The sequence below is a fragment of the Bactrocera latifrons genome, unplaced genomic scaffold (genome assembly GCF_001853355.1).
Source record: "Bactrocera latifrons isolate USDA-ARS-PBARC rearing strain unplaced genomic scaffold, ASM185335v1 scaffold_66, whole genome shotgun sequence".
NCBI classification, from domain to species: Eukaryota; Metazoa; Arthropoda; class Insecta; order Diptera; family Tephritidae; genus Bactrocera; species Bactrocera latifrons.
Window position 1 is genome coordinate 383,275 of NW_017537334.1, and position 26,315 is coordinate 409,589.

Consider the following 26,315-nt stretch of genomic DNA (forward strand, 5'->3'; position numbering starts at 1 on the left):
ATTTTATATTTACATCAGCGAGCCGAAGGTCCTGGCAGCCAGTGCTCCTTTTTTCGTGGAAAAGTAATTGTATTATTGTTTCACGTTTTATAAATAAATATATAAATAATGTTTACATTGTTTTCCAATTGCACGAAAATCTCAAACATAGTTGCCATGAAAGAGTTTTTTTTGTTTGACCTGGGCAGCAATAACTGTAGAAAACAATATGATTTTCATTGGCGTTTAAATTCAGTAAATGAGTAAATATGCATGAAGCTATATCGTGTCCAACTCTAGCTATTGCTTCATGCCACGGCTATGTATGGTAAGATTAAAGGTCCATGAAGGCCTTTTGCAGAATGACAAAGAAGTTCTCAGCAAAGGAAGGAAGGCACTGCTGCAGATCGAAGCAAAACAATTCTACTTAAGTATCATTTAGAGATTTTTATTTATCATTTTTCGTAGCGTCATTAGCTTGTTGTGCTAGCAGATTTGGCAACTTGTATTTTATATATCTTTATAGAGGCGATGCAATTCAGCTACATATATTGGGTAGTAAAAAAAGTATTTTCGTATTTCTAATCAAACTTCAATATATTTTTTTGTATTTATAATGAACTTTAATGACTTTTGCCATTTTTCTGCTAGAGATATTATTCCATAAATGTAAAATTTTCCGGGTTTTTCGGCGGAAAACTGCGACAAGTAATTTTCACAGGCTTCTCTTGAAGCCAACTTTAGTCCATTAAGGGAGTTCTGCATTGACCGAAACAAATGGTATTCTGTTGGTGTAAAATCAGGGCTATATGCATCAAAACTTCCAGCAGAGCGCTCCCAGTTTTTGCCGAGTCAACAAAGATGTGTGTGATTTTTCGTTGACCGTATGCCGTTTTTTTTCGATTGCTTGCTTCAATCTCGTCCATTGTTGACAGCAATCCCTCTCAATCCCACTAAACACTTAGCATAACTTTTCGAGGCGTTAATCCTGGCTTTGCGACCATTTGATGACCTTGTGACCTACGCTTGGACCATGATCTTTTTTGCACGTTATTGTCTTATTTGAACCACTTTTCGTCTGCTGTTACCATTCGCTCCAGAAGTGTTTCATTTCGTTTCAGCAAAGAATCGCAGATGTCAATTTTTCACAGATAATTCACGTGGTATCCAAGCATAGAGATTTTTTTTGCAACCAGGTTTTTTTAAATGGTTCAAAGCCGTTTGATAATGAATGCTAAGTTCCCCAGCGATGTCATGGCTGCTTATTGACGGTTCTGATCAATCTTTTCCATAATTTTGTCGAAAATTCCAGAACGAAAACGAGTGAACTGTTGTTGTGCTACACGAACTGATTCAGCATCGTTTCCGTAAACTTCTCAAATTGGTGGCTTGCGTCGCATTCTTCACTTTTTTATACAAAAATTTCAAAATATAGCGAATTTCTTCATTATTTTCATAAATTTTTCAAAAGCTGTAACTTTTTTTCAACTTCTTCGAATTGTTTTTTTGGTAAATGAATCTAACCTTTTCAACGCTCTATAGTATGACACAATGTGACAAAATTCGAAATGACTTCTTCGACTATCCGATTCGTAGTTCATATATGAGACTTCAGGTCTCATTTGAACACAATTTGTACTCGTAAAATATATATTTATTTTTCAAGAGATCCATAGTTTTAATCAGTAATACCTGTAACGACCTCTCTTCAAATACTCAATTTCCAAGCCCAATATTTAGAAAAACTTGTCGATTCGTTAGGTATTGTGTTCTATAAAATGTATCTGTCTGTGCTTCAGAAAATTTTCGAATTGTTATAGAATTGAGTGAACAATAAATTTTGACAGCTAAGGCAGTTGGCGGCTTTCAAACAAAGGCCATTTTGCCTCGAGGAATACCGTTCATCGCTATTTGTTGTTTAGTTGCTTGAAAATGGATGAGCAGGAACGCCAAACCGCAGTTTGGCCATCAATAGCAATATTTTACTTGCAGGTGGTTACCAGTTAAGCCTTATCAGTGGATTTGATAAACCTAATTTTGTGCAACTCAGATGTCCAATGCCTTTTAAGTTGAAATAGTGTAAGCCGTGAAAATAACATCTTAATTCTTAGTCGGTTGAAACCTGAATATTCGCAACTTTGATCTAAGTAATCTATGCAACGTCTCATCATCTTCGGAATCCACCCCACCAAGCTATAGAAGGCCTGGTCTTAGAGGCGGATGCGCGTATGGCAATTAAAAAAGAATTGTATTCCTGGCTGCCCCTGAACGAAGCAACTCAACTGCCCTTTCGATTTTTACCGAGTTTCTCACTGAGAGTTTAGTTATTTTTTCCTTGCATTTTCTTAATATAGTGAAACTTAGTGTATGCTCTATTGCCGCAAGCATAGCAAGGAGAGCATAATTTCGACTTGAAAGACTGAATTGTAGTTCTTTATTTTGAAACTTCCTTCTGTGTCAGGATTTATACATTAGTAATCAACCTTTGCTCTTACGAAGACATCAACCTGCTGGGCAGCGGCACCTTCCCAATTAAAGAACCGGACATTCAAGGTGCATGCTCATAATTCGTAATCCTGTGTATTTTCCATTAGGGGGGTTTTTTACATGTCTAGTTCCGAACCCAGCCCACAACCCTGAAGAGGGAAATATCATGGATATTACTATATTAAAATTTCAGTCCTTATACAAAAATACATAAACCACAGAACCTGCAGGCTGGAATTAGTTCAAGAAGCACTGAACGCCAAAAGCTCTGCGCTGTTCAGTTTAAGCCCACTTTAATTGGCTTATCAATTTTTATGAGCAGAGCTTCTGTGCAAGAAGCAACTAAAAACGTTTGGTTCAAGTTCGAAAATCTTTCCCTCACAGTTGGAGCTTTTATACCTTGACTCCATCAATTAACAGTGTAGCACTTATGCGCGGTTTGCTGGAACTTGAAAAGCTTTTAAACTCCTATGAAGTGAAAGTAGTATTTTATACGGATTTTAAGTGAACGTTCCTAATAATAACTATTTAATGCCACTACAAGAGAGTTTCCGAGAGGATTACGCTTGTAAATATCAATGAAAAAGTACTTTACCGAATTTTACGCACTTACAAAAACAAAGAAATGCAGATGTGTGTATGTGAGTGAGGTGGTAAACACACACATGCAGTAATGGAAGTATCGAAGTAATTGCTGGAGAAAGAGGCTTAAATCATTTCTGGCAGCAAGAAAAGTATGCAATAAATCAAAGTGTGCACTTAAAAGCATGTTGCCTTACATTCATGAATATACATATGTATGCATGTGTGTATGTGCACATGTACATTCATATGTTTTGCATAAAATACCTGAAATTGTAAAAGTGGTTTTCATAAAATTTTTTGCTGAAGTAATGATTGAAGAAGCACACATGTGTACATATACTCATAGTATGTGTTCGTTAGGTTTTGCAATAAAATATTTGTAAAGTTAAAAAATTTCATCCATTGGCTTCGGCAGCAAAATTATACCTGATATAATTTGGTCGTACTTGAAACTTATGAAATTTCAATAGCAATTTTGATATCGGTTTTTAAATATCGGTTTTCAAATAACTTTCAAAACTTCTGAATTAATATTTGAGACATTTTTTATAACTGTGCACTACCGCATTTATCAGAATTTTCATATTCAAAATGCAGAAAACAAACAAAAAATTATCTCTTTTTGCTGCATATGGAAGAACCAAACGGAGCCACTTTCAATTAAAACGCTACAAAAGTTTTGTTTTTAAATAAATCAAAACGATTTGGATATCAATAAAACTCTTTATTCCTGTAAAAGTAAATTCGATTCCTATATATTATATATATGGAACTCAACTTCTCTTGCAGAAATCCAGACGCTGCACCCATTTTTCGACGGTTTTCAAGCATAGATCGGCAATTTCACGTTCAATATTTGTACGAATTTCATTAATCGCCGCTGGCTTGTTGTCCATATCATCCCATTCGTGCCAAAAATATTCGGTTTTCATTGAGCGGGAGCGATTCTCATTAACAGTAACGTGCCGGTTTTAATCAGCACGGAAGAAGTACGACCCAATGACGACGGCGGCTTATAAACCGCACCAAACTGTAATTTTTGGAATGCAATGGTGACTCATGGAGTACGTGTGGATAGTTGCATGACCAATAACGCATATTTTTTTCTTTTTGACGAAGCCATTCAACCAGAAATGAGCCATATTACTGAAGATAATTTTTCGATGAAAATCCGGAACACTTTCAAGTTGTTGCTTAGGCAATTCACGAACATACGACGATTCTGGTGATTAAGCGGCTTCAGTTCATGCGTCAATTTGATCATATTATATAAGGATGTAAATCAAGATCTTTTCACAAAATTGGCCACAACGGCGTCACAGATATGCCCAACGCTTGAGAACGACGTATGACTGACTAATTTGGGTCTTCCTCAAATGATGCGCTAGCGGCAGCAATATTCTCGACACTACGGGCGGTTCTTAACTTAACTTAAGAGAAATGTGAAAAGAGCAGGAAAAATATGGCATATGAAAAGGAATGTGAAATTGCGTAGCAGCGAGCTGTTGCGAAGAGGAACGCAAAGTTTATTGTCCGGGCATGAGTGTCTCGATCGCTTCGTCTTTTAATCGTCGTCCCTTCGACGACGAAAAACCAGTTTTGACAACCAAAGTCTTCTTGCATGAAATTCATCCAACACAATGGCCGCCTTTTCAGGTTCTTTCTGATGGATTTTTTGAAGTTTCTCGGGATTCTATAAAAATTTGATCATTATGCAATCGCAGATTCGAGTCGATAATTTAAAGTAAGATAAACTTAATCAGTAAACAATTGATCGTTACTGTCTCAAAATGTTTATTAAAGACATATTAGGCGTACAGCAACGATACACTGTAATTTTCATTATTCTGAGCCTTTACCACTCAATAATGTTTCTATTTTTGAGATTTCGTTCGCTTTCTGATTACTATATTCTAAGGTGTCGAACGCCGGAAGCAACAATAAGCAAGCAATGTGTTTACAAATATCTAAACATGCTCTAAAATAAAGTATATTATTATGCTTAAAATAGTCAAAATAATCACACCAGGAACTATGCCAGTCAAGGCAGAGAAAACTTTAAAAAGTTTCCGGAAGTTAACGGCGACCTCCAATAACTATAACGATTTTGTTTCTCTCAATATAAAAAAGGTCTCTATACCATTGATTTTGAGAGTATTATTATTTCTCGTTTAAAAGTACTATGATATAGATATATTTTTTGAAATATCCGCAATCGAACACATATTAAAAGTCACTATTCTTTGCATGAACTCCTTGAAGCTGCTCTCTTTTCGATAAGCCTTATAGAGTAGCAAATTATAGAAATCACTGGCGTCAGCCAAGTAGATCCGTATAATTGAACCTTTTTAGAACAGCGAGCCTTTTTATCACTTTATTGGATTACTTATTCAGCTGAATGCATAACTTGAAGACTCCATATAAGCTGTCAGCAATTGACCAAACCCGCGGTCGTAGTGAACCAAGCAAAGAAATGCTGACAAGTTGATTTTTCTTTTGCAAATGCTTCCTTGAGTTTCAGTTTTTGCCCCCCAAAAAAAAGAAATAAAAAAAATATTTCTTTAAAGTTAAAGTTGCGCGTCAAGTGTGCTGTATTCGTTCAGTGCACCATGTCGTATGAGCAATACAGAATGTATAAATCACTTGTATGAGAGCTTAGTACATGTGATGTAATTTCAACTGCGCATAAGTTGTAAAGGAAAGTCTTTTTGGAACAAAACACTCAAACTTTTGTTTTCAGAAATTATTGGGAAACTTTTTTTTCTTATAATTATATATTATCGGTAGATTAGTTGTAGATTAACTTGCTTAAGGCAACGATTTAGGCACGATTCAAATTGTAAAGTAAAAAGATTTTCTAAATTGGCTATTTTTAGCAAAAAAACTGAAACAAAAAAAAAAAATAAATAACTTATGCAATAACAGACATCTCAATACATGCACTTCTAAGTGAAATAATTGGAATAAAAGTAAATTAGTATAAAGCTTTAATTCAGCACTTCAAAAGTCAAACCATTTATTTCATTTGAAGGATGCAAAAATAAAAAATGTCAACAAAACCAACAGTATCGTTTTCTATCACTTTTTTTCCCACACTTATTTATTTATTCAAAAGCAGCCTTGAAAGCATTCGAGCAGTTACTATATAGATTAAGACTAGAAATATACACCTATATGCCAGAGCACTCTCATCTATATGCCAGTAACAAATCGAATTATTTGGCGGCGTAAGCCGATTAAGAAACCTGAAAATAACTCGTCAAATATAATTAATTAAGAAATATTCGTGACAAGCAGCTTTGCAACCTTTTACCTCTGTGTACCCGTATAATATAGAGAACAGCTAGCTAGCACTACTGTATACTCTGCAAGTAAGTGTGAATGTGTGTACATTTCACAGAGGCTTGGCTCAGCCAACCCATCAGCCGCAACAAATGTCAACTGCATCCGGTTTCAGTGCACTTTTACAGGCACACAGGAAATTGCCTGCCAAGCTATAGTCGGCACATAGTACATTCCAACTTTCCTGCTCGACTGACTGCTTGTTTGCCTGCCTGTTATCTTGCCATCGTGACATGTGTGTCTGTATGTAGCGGTGTATTGCAGTTATTCCGAATGGTTTTATAAGCGCTGCCCCGTAAACAGAAAATGTGGATTTCTTGTCTACGAAGTACATTTTGCATGGACTTTTTAGACTATGTAGTACAAGAAGAAACGGTTGCAAGGTTGTAGAAAACGTTTTCGTAGTGTTAAATAGAGGTCTGCATTATTAGATTTTGAAAATTTATTCTTTATGTAAAATTAATTTAAAAAAAAGGTACAAATTTTCAGATGTGACTTTTTTTAAACTGTTTCGGTATTCAAGCGGATGGCATTCTAGGAAATCTCATCAGCTTTGCCGTTTCGCGGAACGCCTTTGCGGCGTGGAAACCAGTATTTGCCTGCGCTCAATATATGAGAGCACACTAAATATTTCTCAGATTTCAAACCATCTTTCCATACTCGAAATTATTTTATAGGTTTTAAGCATTCCGCAACCTTACCATATTAAAAACTTCGAAGCCCAAAATTTGTTTGCCTGGGGTTTATATATTGCATAAGTGTTGTGTACATATGTATATCGTCTTTAGTGTATCATCTGTGCTGTTGACTGCAGCGTGTGGCATATGCCATTAGTTCGACGTTTCATTTTCCGGTTAATGGCAAATGTCGAAATGTTTCCACTTTCAAATGATGCGATCACGCTCACTTGCACACACACATACACACTTTATACACGGGTTTCTTTCCTCCTCTCTTTGTCTTTGTCTGCCTCATTTATTGACAATGGTGCTGCTACTGTAAAGCAGGTGTGAACGAAAGTACACGCTTACTGGCGATGCAAAATGCTAGAGAAACTGCTAATGATAGCGGGCACTGCAGGCAGGACTTAAATGAGTGGGAGCTAAGTAAAAATATATACTATATACATAAAAACATATATCTACATATATCTGTATATATATCTTTATGTATATAAATATGTGTATTTTCGCATGGAAGAAGTATGGAAAATGATAATAAGAGGCAGTGATATATTGATAGTAGAAAAGCACTTGAAGGCTCGCAGGATAGCGCTACCACCCAAAACTAAATCACGTCAGGCTCAAACGTGTGATATGGCAAAGAAAAAATTCAAAAAAAAACTGTATCCTGTTCAGCAATACTTTGCGATGTTATGTCTCTTTTGAATCACTAGCAATTACGAATGATTTTTATTACTTTTATTTGCAGCGCAAGTTGTTGCGATTTTGAAACTTAGTCTACGATTTCACTTAATTTCGGTTAGGTCTATTCAAGCGTGAAAACATCACTGCCAGCCTCATTACTTGCAACAGGAAATTCTCGAAAATGGCACAAAGTCTCGCAGTATCTTCGTTCAACTGCAATTTAACAGCAAGTGAGTTCGTAAATGGTGAAGAAGTAATACGACATGGGGAGGCAATACGTTATATTAGCTTGGTAAAGATTGTACACTTGTGTTAGAAAAAATACCGTGGGTTGTATTCAATATGCAGCAATCAAAAATTATTGTTTCAAATAACAATTCTTAATGAAAAACAAGAAAAAACGTTAACTTCGGTTGCCCCAAAACTAAATACCCTTCACAAGTGCATTTCTATTAGTAACTATGTGTTTAGTTTGTTTGGAAGTAATTCGTTCAGAACAGTTTTTTGGATATTATATTCTTACCTTAAGCAGTAGTCCATGCCAAATTTCGTCAAATTCGAAAGTTTTCAATACAAGCCCTTGATTCGTGCGATCGTGCGGTTTGTATGGCAGCTATATGCTATAGTTAACCGATCTGAACAATTTCTTCGGAGATTACATTGTTGCCTTAAAAAATAATCTATAACAAATTTCGTGAATATATTTTGTCAAATGTGAAGGTTTTCTGTACAAGAATTTTGTTCCGATCGTTCAGTTTGTATGGCAGCTATATGTTATAGTGGTCCGATATCGGCAGTTCCGACAAATGAGCAGCTCCTTGAGAAGCAAGTGACGTTTGCAAAATTTCAAAACGAAATCTTAAAAACTGAGGGACTAGTTCGTATATATACAGACAGACGGACGGACAAGGCTGAATCGATTCAGCTCAACATACTGATCATTTAGCTATATACTTTATAGGCTCTCCGACGCTTCCGTCTGGGTGTTCGTTTCAAAATTTCGTGACAAACTTAATATACCCTGTTTAGGATATAATAAAGTAAAATATAAGAACTGGGTACATAATTAGTGAAAAAACAATTAAATTCAACAGTGTTTAATTAGATAATGGTCTTACAAAATATCCTGGTAGCCCTCAATAAGATTTTATGTTCTACTTCATTATATTGATCTATTTATATAGTGGGTTCTCTTGTCCCTTCTATTTGATGTGTTTCGGCTCATCTTACTCCCTGTTATACATTTTTTTGGATTGATATGGGTCCCACACCTATTTCGCTGTCCATAGTGTAGCTCTATGATATGGAGCGGTTTTTTCAGAGTTTTTCGTTTGTAAGCGAACTGTAAGGTAGTGCCTGAGAGCTTTAAGCGTTTTAACTGAACTCAAATCTAATTTTATTTCCGTTTCCTGTAGTAGACTAAACTTGGCGCTAAGTTTATTGGTAAGCTCTACAGAATTATGCTTCAATCTTGTTCTGAATCTATGACAGGAAAATGTTCAGCACTACCAGCTGCTCAAAAAATGCTTTCAATAACATAATTTTAAAATCCCGACTCATTTGAAGGTGCACTTTATAACGTAGATCATGTGTACAACAAGGCTCACAAGGACTAGATATCTCTATGCCCTATTTATATTTATGGATTCACTAAACTATAATCCATCTAATTATAATATAGGTTTAGTCGAACAATTATTCAGTTGCCGTAGGACCCAATGTTATAAATTAGAAGTGAAACCTAAAGTTTCATCAAATTTGCGTATTTAATTTAAATGTGATATCCCAGCAAGTTTTTTAGCACCGACACGTCGCCATTCTAATGATAACGGTTCTAGAGTACCTTTCTTTGCTAGCTCATCACTTTTACAATTTCATTTTCCGCTGTGGCCTGGCACTCATACCACTCTTAACACAAAGACGGTGAGGAAGGAGCCGCCAGAGTTCGGTTTGGCAACTCTATGATCCGGTATGGTGTCAAAGTGTGTGAGGATTTCCAAATGCTCAGACACCTATTCTTTTAGAAACGCATATTCTCTGAGTCTAAAAGCATATTTAGCAGCTATAAATTTTCTGTTAAATAAAACCATCCCGATTTTATATGGGTTGATGGCGAGAACACTTCCTACTGCCCAACTGGTTATGAAGCTATTTCTAAGCCTCAGTTGAAGCAGCCTCCCTGAAACAAATTCCTATGATATTTTTATTCGATTTATTTCTGAATTGACAACGAGCGACATAACGCTATTTATTTATTTATTTCTACTGTTTTATTTATGCTTTTCTGGTTGGGGATCCATAGGTTAAACATGGCTGCCAAAGTTTGCTATAAGTTTCATTCCGAATATTACAGCCAAAGTTGTCATGATTCTACCAGATTATAAATATTAGATGTCACACTAGCTCATGCGTTCACCAAAGGATTAACTTCAATACTGTATGCTTGTCAAGCAGATGCAACCCACTGTGCTTGATTGCAAGTAATTTGAACAATGCATGTCGACGTGCGCTGATTGGAAGTACAATGTATTTTACACCGAGTGACAGCGTTTAGGGCGTTACATGCATTCTCCAAGAATGTGCGTGAGTAAATTTGCTTGTGTGTTTATGTGTCGGTGTGTATGCGCAATGTGTTAGTGAAGGCGGTGAAGTATCACTAATGCAGCTGTCAATGCATGTTGCATGCCACAACTGCCACAATTACAGGCATTTTGCAATCGGACGCACACACCCACACACAGGCGAGCACATGAATATAAATAACGAATTAAACAGCGCGCTGTGTGCGTGTGTATGTGCACGGTGAACTTACAAAACAAAAAATGCCGGAAAAATATGTGATCAGCGTCGTTGCACTCGCAGCGCTGCGAACTAAAGTGACGAAGGTAGCCGCTGCTTTGCTGCTCTCCGCCATGGGCCATCTAACTACACTCCACCTAACCGGCTCATTTAGGATCAACATGCGGATTTGCGCCACAAATTTAGCAAAAGTCAACGCTGCCGCTGCGTGGAAATGGCAAATCGCGGGACGGAATTGAGTGTTGCACATTTCGTATGCTCTGGCGGCAGTGGTGGTCGGAAACCGCAAGACCCAACGGTACATCCTCTCCACTTCGTGATACATTAACATTGCAATTGCATCAACTGTGCGCACTCACTAATGGCTGTTGCCTAAATTAAGCCGCGCTGTGCACCAAATGTGCCCAAGTGTTGGGCTGAGGCCGGAGCTGAAGCCCAGGCCCAAGCTCCAGCCTGAGTCGTGGCCGTAACCGTAGTCGCAGCTGTATCTGCAGCCAAACGTCAATTCGTCGTTGGCTTTGCAGCTTTGCGGATCACGTAAAATGGGCGGACACTTGCGGCTTTCAATCCACTTATCTATGTATGCCTACATGTATGTATGTTTGTAGGTGTAGTGTTGTAAGTGTGTATGCGGGTCTGTGTTAGAGAGTTGATGGCCATTGCGTCGAAATGAATTTTCAAGTGTAATTGCGTGGGCGGTCGTGTCGATTGTGCAATTACAATGAAGTGTAAGAGATTGCTGACCGACAGAGCGACCCACCAACCCGACGGCGCATCGATCGACCTACCAACCGACAGAACTGCCGACCCTCGGGGTGTGGAGCGGAGTTAGTTCGAAGTGCAGTTGTCTGCTAACGGTGAAGTTAAGTGGTTGGGTCGTTTTGTTGAATTGTCATATGGACGACTGCGTTGGAAGGGTTGCCTTTGTTAGGCGCAACGCTCGAATTGATGTTGGTCCATGCGGTTTTGGCCAGTTGATTCGGTTTAAAGTGACGATAGGCAATTTTAGGGGTTTTGTGGTAATGATGACGATTCAATTTGCATATAAAAAATTTTTTTAATTTCCGCGTAAATACTCATTCCCTCAACATTTTCAGGAAAAGTTGGTTCTTTGCACTACTGTATATAAGAAATGCGTTAACTTCTGCTTCGAAATGTCTTTAGGTGCGATTTAGTTGTATCTTGCTATTGGCAACTGTCAAGCATTCTATGTTCAAAGATAATATTGCGTAATCGAAAAAGTCTTTTTTTACTTATATTAAATTGTTTTTATACACAATATTTATAATGAACTTTAATAAACCAACCATTATTCCAACAGTGTAAAACTTTTCTGGTTCCTGCGACAAGTAATTTTCACAGGCTTCTCTTGAAACCAACTTTACTCCATTAAAAGAGCTCTGGCAGTCTGATGGTGCAAGGTCAGCTCCATATGATGGATACATCGAATCTTCCCAGCCAACCTCAATCAGTTTTGCCGAGTCATCGAAAATGTTCGTGGTCTAGCGTTGTCCTGATGGAAGCCGAAGCTCTTCTATTGATCAGTTTTGGCCGCTTTTTTCGATTGCTTGCTTGAATCTCATCAATTCTTGACAGTCAAATGTATAATCAATCGTTCGAGCAGATGGAAGCAGCTCTTAGTGGATAACTCCTTTCAAATCCCACCAAACAAAGTTATGCTGACTTTCGATACGTGAATTCTGGCTTTGCGATCATTTGTTGAGCTTCACCAGGCTTGGACCATAATCTTTTTCGCACATTATTGCTGTATTTGATCCACTTTTCGTCTCCGGTTACTATATTAACTTCAGAGAGCGACAAGATACGAAAAGACTTTTTCGACCAACCAATATTTCGATGAACAGATAATTTCACGTTTTCGGCCGTTAGACTAAGACTATGCGGACAATCTCGCTTCGATTGAGGCCTTGGAGCGAAATATCGCGCGCGTTATTCACCCGTTTCCAGTCGAAATACTCGAACGAGTCATCGAAAATTGGAACCAAAGGATGGACCATCTAAGACGTAGCCGCGTTCAACATTTGAAAGAGATTTGAAGTTTCTGTGGTTGTTCTTTAGAAAAGTGGGGAAAATCGAAATGGATTACCCTTTACCTATTGGACAGTGTTAGACATCCTATAGCTACAGAAGAATCAACCTTTAGTACTGTGAGATATTTGTTTTCTTTTAGGTTTTGAGATATTGATCTGCAATTTTGCTCTTTTTTCCAAGGAGCTACTTATTGGGAGCGCCGATATCGAGCTGCTATAGCACATAATTGCCTTACAAGATGACCGATTAAAATAAAGATTTTTTATACCTTTTTATGCTATCAGAAATACACCAGTTTTCTTGTTTAACTAAGCTTTGTTGAAGCTTTAGTTTTAAATATGGAGTAAAAGTGTTAAGCACTTTGTTTGTAGCTGGTACTTGTATTTAGTGTACAATAACATAAAACTTGTATATATTCACAATTGCTTTGAAACTAAACTATTAAAGCGTTAAACAATTAATTTCAATCGAAATTGATATACCATCCCTCCGCACTCATCATTTCTGAAATTTTGAATTTATCCCTTTTTTGCTGTTCACCACCAGGTGTGGGATAGCTGTCAGTTGTGCTGATGTGTGCGATCAATCACGTAATTATATTGTAAATATTTGATATTCTCGAACAATAACACTCGGTGCGCTCATTTAACAACTTTTGTTGTTGTTATCGATTTGTTTTTGTTGTTACGTTGCAGTGTCATTTATTGGTTTTAATTTAATCAGCAATTAAGTTTTGATTATAACAAATTTATCTGCATAATATCATAATAACAATGCTCCAGAAAATACAGACCGCATAACGGTAAATATGTAGGTATGTTGGTTCATCTGTATGCGTATGAGCATGAAATTTTGTAGGATTATTGAATGTGCATGTATGTGCATGTGTACTTATTAAATTTGTCGGAAACCACAATAATTTGCAGTGCGTAATATGTTGAACAAAACATTTAAAATTGATTTCTGTATATATATAGAATTCCAAATATACTTATTATACTAATATCGAAATTAGCTCTTTGATATATTTGAAAATAATGATTTTATTGCCAACAATCCAATGACAATAAGTTAATTTGGAAAAACTATTATAATTAGAATAATAAAATTTTTGATGGTAAAAATATTAAAAAAAGAAAAATTATTAATATTAATAAAATAATTAATGAATTATGTGCGAAAAAAATACGTGTGACAGAAAGCAAGGCGTAAAGGATCATAATTAAATATCTAAATTTTTAGGTTTACAAAATAATTTAATTTATTACTTGAATGTTGTAATTGGTTAGTGATAACTAAAAGCCGATATATAAAGGAGTCGATTTATTGAATTCTTTATAAAGGATTTTATGTTAGGAGGGCAACAAAAATAGACCGATAGGGACAGCAAACAACGCCATATTTTTCCTGCTCTATTGACATAATTCTTTAGTGAGGTTTGCCATTTCTCTATGGAAAAATATACGATACCACAAGTCGAAATTATTAAAATTTACTACCAAAATTCGGAGTCAGTGGCTTCAGTGGCTCAATTTATGGTCGTCTTCGTCGTCCTGGCAGATCAAAAACTAAGCGTCTGGGGGAAAAATTTGAATCCACAGGCACAGCACAAAATGCTCCCGTGCCAGTAAGACAAAGAAGTGACCGTAGTGTCGAGAATATTGCTGCCGCTGACGCATCATTTGTAGAAGACCCAAATTAGTCAGTCATACGCCGTTCTGAAGCGTTGGGCATCTCTTTGACGCCGTTGTGGCTAATTTGGTTGGTCCACATCCTTACAAGATCAAAAAATCAAGAAATCAAGATCAGTTCATCAGAACGGCGCCATAAGCCACACAGCGATTGTCACAATCGATTTATTGAAAATCAAGTTTGGTGAACCCGGCGTGCGATTTGACGCCGTTAGACTATTTCCTGTAGAGTTATGTCAAGTCTAGGGCCGATTGATGAACTTCATACAAATATCGAATGTAAAATTGCAGCAGTTTCGGCCCATTTATGATTGAAAAAAATTGGATTCAGCGTCTGGACTTCTGCAATCATGCCCTTGATGGCTTTGCAAAAGAAATCGGGTTTATTTTCACATTATTCGAGCATTTCATTGATATCCCAAACCGTATTTATTTAATAACAAGTAAGGCAGGGCTAAGTTCGGGTGCCACCGAACATTTTATACTCTCGCATGATAAAGTGATAACCGAGATTTCAGGCGTGGTTGTGAACCGATTTCATCCATATTCGGTACATGTCATCAGGGTGTTAAGAAAATATTATATGCCGAATTTCATTGAAATCGGTTGAGTACTTCCACATCTCATGGTTTTTGGTCCATAAGTGGGCGACGCCACGCCCATTTTCAATTTTTAAAAACAGCCTGGATGCAGCTTCCTTCTGACATTTCTTCCGTAAAATTTAGTGTTTCTGACGTTTTTTGTTAGTCGGTTAACGCACTTTTAGTGATTTTCAACATAACCTTTGTATGGGAGGTGGGCGTGGTTATTATCCGATTTCTTCCATTTTTGAGCTGTATATGAAAATGCCTGAAACGACTCTATAGAGTTTGGTTGACATAGCTATACCAGTTTCCGAGATATGTACAAAAAGCTTAGTAGGGGGCGGGGCCACGCCCACTTTTCCAAAAAATTACGGCCAAATATGCCCCTCCCTAATGCGATCCTTTGTGCCAAATTTTAATATCTTTATTTCTGGCTTAGTTATGACACTTTATAGGTTTTCGGTTTCCGCCATTTTGTGGGCGTGGCAGTGGGCCGAACATCATCATCGAACCTAATCTTCTTATGGAGCCAAGAAATACGTGCACCAAGTTTCATCATGATATCTCAATTTTTACTCAAATTACAGCTTGCACGGACGGACGGACAGACAGACATCCGGATTTCAATTCTACTCGTCGCCCTGATCACTTTGGTATATATAGCCCTATATCTGACTCTTTTAGTTTTAGGACTTACAAACAACCGTTATGTGAAAAAAACTATAATACTCCCGTTAAAAATATATTCATAAAATACATACTAATTTTTCAAATTTTTCTCAAGTGAAGTCGAAACCTCATTTAATTTTTTTTTTTACTTTTATAAAAAAATTATTTGTTTAAAATTTAAGATATCCACTCAAATCGCTTCAATTACCGGTTAGCTACCAGAGGCTTCTGTTAAATTTGTAAGGATATCTTAGGACTCAATTGAAATTTTTAAACGACACTCAATGTGTAGGTACGTTCAATCCCTTTCTTACGAAGAGACCTCATGACATCCACAGTGTATATCTGCTAGCTAATTTTTTCAATGTATTGTAGTTTCCTCAGCGTAGACTTGTGGGCATATTATAATAGCTGTTTATTTAACGTATATCAAATATATTAACTTCAACCTTTTTCATTATTCTTACTGTCAACATTTCAAAAATATACTTTAGCCAGGAGTCTTACTTAAAGCTGTTCAGTTTCATTTTATAGTTGTGCTAGGTAATTACTGGAGAGTGATTGCTCGTTGCTCTCATACCACTTTGTTAAAAAATTATATAAAAATTATTTTGGAGGAGTCTAGTTATTTCTGGGTTCACTCATTTGTTCAATAATCTTGAGGTTTTTATATGTAGAAAATGCGAATAAATGGTAGATCATTTCACATCCCTCTTTCTAATATAAAGAAAGGTTAGAGGCTGCAGTTTTCATTACCGGAATCAAATGTCGTTTAGCTGTCTCTTAACGACTTTAAAACAAAAATTAACTTAAATTAATGAGACAGATGGACATGGTTAAATCGACTCAGCTCGTCACGTGAATCACTTATGATCGTATATGTGATCAAATCGAAAGGTGAATTTTTAATTTACATATACATACTTGTTAGTGACATCTATGCTAAATTTGATAAAGTGAATTCTTTGTTTTTTACTATGTCTGAATTTATTGAATAAAGAAGTGCGATAATGCACCATCTAATGCTGCATTGGTTGTTCGTATCTGACGAGTTTGATCACAGTAGTATATATGCTTTATATGGTCGCCGAACATTTTCTTTTGGTTATTATAAACTATATGGGCAATGAATGTTAGTTTATTTCAACTTATGCAAATGAAATTCAAATTTAAAGAATTTTGAAAAAAATTGTCTGCTTAATAAATATGTATGTATAAATGTTAATTTTTCAACTCATTCAAGCCAACTCAATATCAAAATAACAATCATATACCGTTTTAATATATGTGGGGAAAGCATAAATTGCATAAAAACCCCTTTTGGTAAATTCACGGTGAATTCATCGAAAATTCGAAAATTAATTGGCTTCTCAATTGACAACTTTCAATTAAATTAAAGTAGGTCGAATTAAGTTTTTCACTCTGAGTTTATGTCAATTATGCGCACTGAGCAACATCAATTATCGCAAAGCTAACAAAATTCCAATATTTGACTTTTTCAATTGTTGTTTTTGTTTTTGCTACAATTGGCTTTTAATTAAGTTCGATGCTTTGTAAAGTGCAGTGACCCTCCCGACCTTTCTTCCAACTCGCTGCCGTTGACAAAAATTGAAATAACATTTAGTTAAGTACTGAAGACGGCCATTTAACCTAAAACCTAGGAATTTATTTTATTTGAGCATTGGGTGGCGTTTATAAAGCAAATGCTTCAGTGTTTTATATAAGAAATATTTAATGGTGGTGTATTTTTTAAAGCAAGTTGCTTGTGAGACCCCATCCTGTTTTCTTTTTTTCATTAAGGTGTTTTTACTTGACAGTCCACAAACCCAGCGCACAACCCTGTGGCGAGGATTTTTCGCCTTCTTACTTTAGCTCGCCTTTACAGGGATGTTTTTTGGCTACCCAAGTGATACTTGGTCTAAGATCGGAAGTCGTGAGCTGCTTGAGCCATTGGTAAAAGAATAATTTCTGCCCACTCCCAAGGGAATGGTGCTCCGAGTACTTTCCTTACTTGCATATATATATATTTAATACTGAAACATTTTTTGGAGATTGTGGCGTTATTTTTGGCCATTAATTTGATTTTCTTTCGGTCAGTTTGCATGGCAGCTATATCTCATAGTATTCCGATGTAGACGATTCCGAAAAAAATAGTCAATTTTGGAAAGAAAGGACCTGAGCAAAATTATAAATGCTTTGAATAAAATATGATCTGTGAGAACAGACTTTCAGTATCTGACGAGTTTGGTATTGAAAAGCAATAAAATCATTGACACGTTCACAAAAAATGATTTGTACATAAAATACTATGTATAACTCAAAAACCAAATAAATGACGAAATCGAAAAACGAGCGTAGTCCATGAGCAATCTATGTATCTAAGTATCATCTGAGCTATCGTTTTAACCCTAAGTAACCATTTTATGTTATTATGAGGTTATAAAATCCATTTTTAAAAAGATGAAAAAAAACTTTTCTAAAAATTTCAAATAATTTTATGTGTTTGTGGCTTAGGAAAATAATAATCGCTCTTATGAATTCATATCTGTTTTTGTGCACCAAAACAAAAATATGTCGATGTAAATAAGCACCGCTATCAGCATATGTTATCTGTATTATTGTTTTTTTATTAATATTTTTTCTTGGAATATAAATCCATAAGTAAACTGTTTTGCACCGAAAAGATTCGTGGAAAACCAGCTTTCGAGGAAATTCGTGTGTTAATAAATTCCCTGCAAGGTTATTTATATTGAGATTTGGATTTAATTTTGTAATTGGTCTAGAAAAACAAAAACAAGTTTATAGCTTTTTTCCGAAATAGCGGAGCTAAGACAGGCGACCACGGTGGATGTGACATGGTTGAAAATTTGGCGTAAAACTCCCTAAGATTCATAGCAGTATGTATTATTGTGATGCAAAAGTTGTCGGCCCATAATTGCGGTCTCTTTTTATGAACTTCGCGCTAACTACACATAATACTCAAATAATATTCCTTGTTGACAATTTTTCCGCTCGGAAGGAATACGGGGTGCAAACCTCCTCGATAATTGAAGAAAACTATGAACGTAACCCTGACCTGCTTTGAAGTATATTTTCGGCTTCGGCTCACCTTTGCCACAGTATTCGGCCGATTGAACGTTTCGTCGGGTCGTAAGCTTCGATTCGAGACTCATCGCCAAAAACATTGTTTCGCAGACACAACACGAATGATTATTTTTATGTAACATTTGACACAGATCTCATGGAGGACGATGGAGTCATGTATAGAAGTTCACGCAAGTGAGGAAAGTTTTCTGATCGCCATTCACATGGGAGTGGCCAGAAAAGATTCTTTTACATATGACTCAAGCAGCTCACGACTTCCGTTCCTTGACCAAGTATCCTTTGGGTAGCCTAAGGACATCCGTTTGAAGGTGAGCTAAAGTGAGAAGGCGAAACATTCCCTGCATAGGGTTGTGCGCTGGGTTTGGGACCCGCCACGTACAAAAAAACACCCCAATGACAACGCAACAACAGCCTCGGATCTCATTGACAGTCATACTAAAGTAAAAAAAAAAAAAAATATGTCGACGAAGGGGGATTTGCGCGAAATTTAAATTAAAAAGTACTCTGACTTATTTCTTCAAAATGCAGGTAAAGTTCTTTTTTAATCGTTCCCAACAGGCATGGTATTCACTCTCACGTCATTCTTTTAGTTGCCGAAAATGTTCCTGTGATCAAGAAACCAAATGATGAACAAATGAAGTAGGCCAGTGTGCTCTAAGCCTTTCTGAAGTTTTTGACCACTCTGGAATTAGTCAGTGATGGACAGTAATGCGTCTTGGCTAACCGTGTATATGCTTACTTTCTGTACTGTTAAAAATCGAACTTCACAGATCTTCTCCGTTTACCTCTAGAGGGTAACCTCACCCAACAGTGATAATTGAAATCTAACTATTGGAGAACATAGTAGCAATCTCCTGATTTCTTCATTCTGATAGCATAATTTATCGTTATTTACCGAGTTATGGGTAGTTGATGCAGGAGTATATTAAGCGCCTAGGTCGGACTTGACTTAATAGCCCCGTTAAGCCCTGTACTGTACCTGTACCTGTATTCCATTTAATTTTTTATACATATACGTACCTTCGTGCATACATGGTTTAATCTTAATTAGCTTGCTTCTACCATTATTTTTAATTAAACAAATATATGTATATAAATATATCTATAATACTACAAAAACTCTTAAAAGATCATTAAATTGTAATCAGCAACCAATTATTTCAAATTACAACCGAAATACATATAGTGTGACACAAGAAATGTGTAATTGCCATTTACCATATGCGAACAGTAAATGTGTAATGCTCAACGCATACGCACCATAATTAAAATTTAAGAATATTTCCATATACACTCTATATGCACAGCAAACACGGTGATCAATATTACTCATACGCCATATAGGCCTTGTGCACACATATTTTCGCCGGCTAGTGAGCACTCGTGTTATCTTTGCATTAACGGTTTACTCGTGAAGTATGTGGAGTAATTTTCGGTCTCATTGCCATGCCTTTAATAGCGAAGCAGTTATTAAAAAACAAAGCACGTCAATATGTTTTATATATGGATGTATGTACATTATGACAAAAAAGTACGCTTAAAATGTAATTTAAATTTCCATGGAAAATGATATTTCAAAAAAATGTATGCTGCTAAGTTGGTGGGATAGACCTTAATTACTACGCAAAATATGAGCGCGATCCATCAACCAGTTTGTTTACAGCAGCTGTTTAAGTCGGTATACCTCAGTAGTGCCTCGCGATTTTTACAATGGATAAAAAAAAAACCTAACCACGAATTTATCTAAAGTTTTGTTTCTCTAACCAAATTCATGTGCGGATTCAATGTGAATATTGGAAAAACTTACGGTGATTCTGTTTTATCAAAAACATAAGCCTACGAGTAGTAGAAAGCTTTTAAAGGTGGTCGAGAGATCGTTGAAGGCATGCCTAGTTCTGGACGACCTTCGACTTCTTAAACTAAATAAAACCACTAAAAATATTAAGAAATTGAAAGGAAATCGTCAGGTAAGGGAGCCCAACATCTCTTGCGAGCTCGTTCGAATGATTTTGGTATGAAATGCATTCTTACCCGACTCGTACTGATAAAGTTGATTTTTATTTTTCAAAACGAGTACCATAAACGGGTCTCTTTAGACATACTTGGACTTGCGAATTACGATTCTACGTTCATGAAGAGCATTCTAATCGACGAGATATAGATTTATAAGTTTGACATACAAAAAAATCCACAATCATTGGAATGGAGGAAAAAAAACGAGCCGAAACGAATAAAATCACACCAAAGCCGCTCAAAAATCAATGTGATGCTCATTATTTTTCCGACATTCTTGGTTTGGTGCATCATGAAATTGTTCCGATGAGACAGACGGTCAATAAGGAGCTCCATTCGACCGTATTGAGGCGTTTGCGTGAGAACATCCGTCATAAATGGCCGGAATTGTGGAAGAACAATTCGCTCTTACACAATGATAATGCATCAACGCATCGAGAAACGATGAAATAGAAAAACGCAATGAATAGCATCGCTCAACCACCGTATTCACCAGACTTGGATTCGTGTGATTTTTTCTTGTTCCCCAAAGTGAAATCGGCGCTCTGTGTAACCTCTTTTCAGTCGATCGAAGAGATAAAACAAAATTCGCTGAAGGAGTTGAAGTTCATTCCAAAAAGTTCTTATCAAAAGCGTTTCGGGGACTGGAAAAATCATTAGCATAACTGTATTTTATCTGGTGGAGATTACTTTAAAGGTGACAAAATAAATATTGATGAATAATCAAATATTTTTACAATTTCCTTGTACTTTTTTGTCACAATGTATGTACATATTTTTTTATAAATAATTAATTTAAACGCCACAGCGTACTGCATCACAATTCGCCATTTTCTAGGATACAATTTAAAAATTTCAGCGTTGCTTTTTTCTCGCTGGCGCATTAATACACTTGAATTCACATGTGTAATTGAATTTTTCTGTATGTCTGTATGAGCATATGTGTAACGGTGTGTTTTCTCTTTTACGCCTGTTTCTTGCAGATAAATAAAAACTCGCAAGTGCCCTCGAAGAGCAGCAATGGTGAACGCAAGCGCTGGATTCACGATCCTACAAGTGAGTATGACAGTAACACATATGTGTATGTATATATGTATAAAATGTGTATTTAAATGCCACATAAATCTGCAAATAAATGTGTGCTGCTTGAAGCGTAAATTTTTTTTTTTTTTTTTTTTTTTGGGAGCTGTTGCAAACACACACACGCTCGCATGGACGTAAAGCCAGCAGGTGACCGCGATTTATTGCATACACCTTCACTTCATTCCCAAAGACATTAAATGTCGGGCGGCTGAGAGCGGAAGACTCGCTTGAAAAATGCAGCTGATCTGCAGCTGAGGCATTTAGGTGTGTATGTGTGGATATAAATATATAATATATATGCGATTTAAAAGCTCCATGGTGGATTAAAAGATGTTTAAGCGCTCTATTTGAGTGATGTGGACACATGTGTGTGATCTTCTGTGTATCTGCTTTTAATTAAATTAACACATGAGACTATACGTGACACTAAGAAAGTAAGAAATATTCTTCCTTTCACTTGTTATAACAATATATTTTTTTCCTCTCGATTGCCGCTGTTTCAATGGTTTATATGCTCTTGCCAGTTAGCACCTATTGGGGTGGGTGACTGCCTTGTAGGGCAAGTTCATCGCGCTTATCGCTTATTAGACAGCAGGACATAAATGGCATCACTAGACCTCTTCACTTCACAGAAACTTCAATTAAAATTGCCAAAGCTACTCTTTTATTGAATGTTTGTCACATTGTAAGTCTCATATTAATCGAGTTAAACTTATCTTACTTCCGGAAGTCAAAAATTATAACTCCCACTATTTCGGTTTGCTGGCCGTTGGAATCTTACAACTTACAAGACCTAAAGACTATCCCAAAACTCTAATTTGACAAATTTTTCGATGATTAGGAGAAATACTGGAATCAGTGCATAAAATCAATTTTGAAGGCGGCAACAGTAATGTATATAAATAAATAATTTTTTTTTTCGAAAACGAAAATTCGCGTTATTTTTTTAACACACTTCGTACACTTAAAGCTATATTCAAATTTGCTTAATTTTTAGCTGCCATTATCAAAATTATCCAAAAATTGGGGTTTGTTTACATTGTTTACAGTTTAAGGCAAACGATTTGTCTGTAACACAAAGATTTAGACTTAAAGCAATAAATAAGCAAACTAATTGCCAACAAGTTCGGTAAACCCTATATAGTTTCACTCTTTTCGATAATATTTTTGCACTACGCTTTTTCTTCGAAATAGGTTCCTTCCGGTGGAGATTTCTCAAAACTAACAAAACAGTAGAATATCGCTGGGCCTAGGTGAAATAGAGGCAATTATAAGCACTAGTCAGATTAGCAAACCTACATTCAGTATTGCCTGAACATTTGACTGTACACAAAAATATTTACGTTGGGTCCCACACAATTTGGCTTATGTCGATTAGTCAATCGAAATGTTAACAACATACTTGTACGATAGCAGTGCTTCAAAAAACATCTATGAATTATTTATTTTTTTACCCGGATTTACCCTCAAACACAAAACTGCTTCGACAATTTTATCAAATACAATAAATATCTTAATGGAGAGTATGTTAACAAACAAAATAAAGCGAATTTCAGTGATTAAAACTCTTTTTTATTCTCCAATCCTGAAATATAAAACGCATAAGCCTACTAGATAGGAATAACTTTCGAAAAGTTGTTTGAATGACACTTACGTTAAAGTACGATTTTGCTTTTTAAGCTGAAAAACACACATTTTCTGCTTAACCACTGAGTGATTTGCAAACAAAAAATAAAATATATTTTTCAGGGGCAAACTTTTTTTGGTTGATGCTTAGAACTTTGAAACCAAAGGAAACCATTTTCTTTATGAAGAAAAAACATCACCAACATCAAATATTTTCCCATTCTTCCAACCGCCTCTACACACAATTAGGTACTTAAAATAAAATAAATGTACCGAAACTTAGACAAAATACCTCAGCGTTCTCACAAAGAACAATAGAGAGAATCGAACAACCAAATTTATATTATTTATGGCCCATGATAGAAACTTTTACTAATGAAGGTTATATTCAGATTTGAAAATTGCTTTTATATATTAGAGCTATACACCTTAATTCATTTACTAAAGCGGGTTCCGATCGGGTTGCGATCGGACAACAGCAGGGTTATCTATTGAAAATTTGCAGCTGACAATGACAGATTGGAGTTACAACTATTTCATTGAAGAAAAAACTGTGCAATTAGACCATTTATACGAGTACATATAGCAAATATAGAACTTTATGCTAAACTTAAAAAATTAGCTCAAACTTGTATAGCGACTGTCAATGTTGCCAAATATTTCGTACAGCTTATAGTTCCATTGACTCGTAAAATTTGGTTTCTGTTCGTCATTTCGCTTGGTGTCTAACAACTCGGCGAAGTTCTTCCCGACAGAGCTTGCAGTGTTGCTTACACTAATAAGGTCCAATTAGTTTATTGATGGACTTTAATCTTCACACAATACGCTCGATAGAAACTTATATGCGATTTTGAGAAGGCGTATTCCACGGTAGTTGGCGCAGATTGTGGGGTTTTCCTTTTTGTGGATTGGGCAGAGCACACTCACATTTCAATCGTTAGGCATGCTTTCGTCCGGTCATATTATCTTATCAGTTCTTCGGCGCCGTATTTGAATAGCTCGCTCGGGAATCCATTGGCCATCGCCGCTTTGTTATTCTTCACGCGGATATTTGCTATTCGAACTTCTTCATAGTTGGGCAATGAAACGTGTGCTCCATCGTCTCGCTTTCCTCGTGAACTCTCGGTATCTACCTTACCCCGCACGTGCAGTGTTCGATTGTAATGTTGTGAGGTAGGCAGTGTGTTTTCTCTCCACTGTGACACGGCACTCTTCATCGTACCAGCATCTGTTTTGGCTTTGCTCTACTCCACAAACAGGCTCTTTCGTATTATAACTTAAAACTATTATATCGATCTAACTATATCTAACAACCAGAAAGACCCTATAAAATATATGTATTATATAAACAATCAACGTCACGAGTTAAGTTGATTTAGCCGTGTGTTATTTTTTTCAACCCAAATATCTGCTTATTCGTCAGAACCACTGCTGTCATATAAACTGACCGATCCAAAATTAAGGTCTTGTATGGAAAACTTTCTTATTTGAGGACATATAATCGAAATGAATGGATTATTGCCCAGAACAACAGTGCAATCTCCACAGTAACAAATTAGGTCCGACAATCAACCGAAGCTAACATTTTTTCTTACATAAGCTCAAATCAGTCTTAAAGTTCCACCTTTGCGCATTTGAGCCACCCTGTACTAAAAACCACAGCCAGCAGTGCTAGGCTAAGGGACTATTTGCTTTTAATTTGCAAGAGGCGGGAAAATGCAATTACTAAAGTTATTTGCCGTTAAAGTCAGAAACGGTCGTCCGGCTGGCTGGCAACCGTTACGCAGGTGATATGACTGCGAGATAATGTAATAAAAACCGCTCATTATAAGGAATTAACATCATTTGTACAGCTCTGCTGGAAATATAGCTTATGCCCACGCACACATTTATATTTATGTCTGTATGTATGCCTGTGTGTATTGCATAACTGCTTATTCACTGTTTGCAATTATTTAACCTTTTTGTTTGCATCTCACCCACTCGACAGGTGACCTCTGCCGGCCGTTAAATTGCAAGAAGCGTGAAATTTGTCTGCTGGAGGATGAGTACAGTGCTGTGTGTGTGTCGAAGCGTGACTTACACAAGAACCGGTAAGTAGTGTAGACTTACTTAAAAAAAGTTAAAAAAAAAAACTAAAAATATAATAATAAATAGAGATGTAGGTATAAAAATATATAAATTAAAAAAATAAAACTAAAAACGTATTGATGAAAGTTTGAAGAACTGGAAGGTCAGTAGTGAAACTTCTTTGGGTCGATTTCATGGCAGTGCTATAATCTTCGAGCAAATTTGTCAGATCGTATCACTATAGCATATAAAGAGTGATCCATTCCGAGGTTCCCTACATTTTTAAGGAAAAAAACAAAAATAACATGACAGCATGACACTCATGCGTGATTTGTTAAACAAAGGATAGGTATTGAATAAAGTACCTCTACTTGGATCACCTGTTAGCTGCCACATATGTTATAAAAAATGCACCTGTTAAGGCTATTATAGCTACGGTTCTGCCATTAAACTTGATTTTTACGAATTTGATTAAATCAAAATATTAATTAGTGGCGACCCTGGTCAAAAATATTAGCCAGGTAAACATTTCCTAACTGTTTTAATAAAATTTGAACCTTCTAAAATTTTCAACATTTAATTAATTTCTTTTAAATTGTTTTTTTTTCTTCATATGGCAACTCTACTTTTATTAAGTTTTCTGTAACATACGCTTAACCTTTTTAGTTCAAAAACCAATTATTGCGCGTTTTACGTTTTCAATTTTTGAAATTGAACAATTCGAGAAGGTGGCAACCTTTTTAAATTTCATTATTGTCCTCAGTTTTGGCTTGCTTTCGAATGTTTCGTTATGTGCACACATTTTTCAATACCAAATTGACACACAGATGACTGCTCCGTTATTATTTTGCTTTGAACTACAA

At 36.2% G+C, this 26,315-nt stretch overlaps 1 protein-coding gene across 6 annotated transcripts in view; it reads left to right on the top strand.

Annotated features, from left to right (window-relative positions):
- The window catches only part of LOC108975532 (proteoglycan Cow), a 183,957-nt gene that overhangs the window by 105,831 nt on the left and 51,811 nt on the right, over positions 1-26,315 (top strand). For all 6 annotated transcript variants that reach the window (XR_001993877.1, XM_018944074.1, XM_018944077.1 and 3 more), the window contains exons 3-4: positions 21,657-21,729; positions 25,373-25,475. Coding sequence is in view for 5 of the 6 variants with exons in the window: in XM_018944074.1 (XP_018799619.1) it covers positions 21,657-21,729; positions 25,373-25,475 (176 nt within the window). In the remaining variant the exon portion in view is untranslated. The remainder of the gene's footprint in view (positions 1-21,656; positions 21,730-25,372; positions 25,476-26,315) is intronic.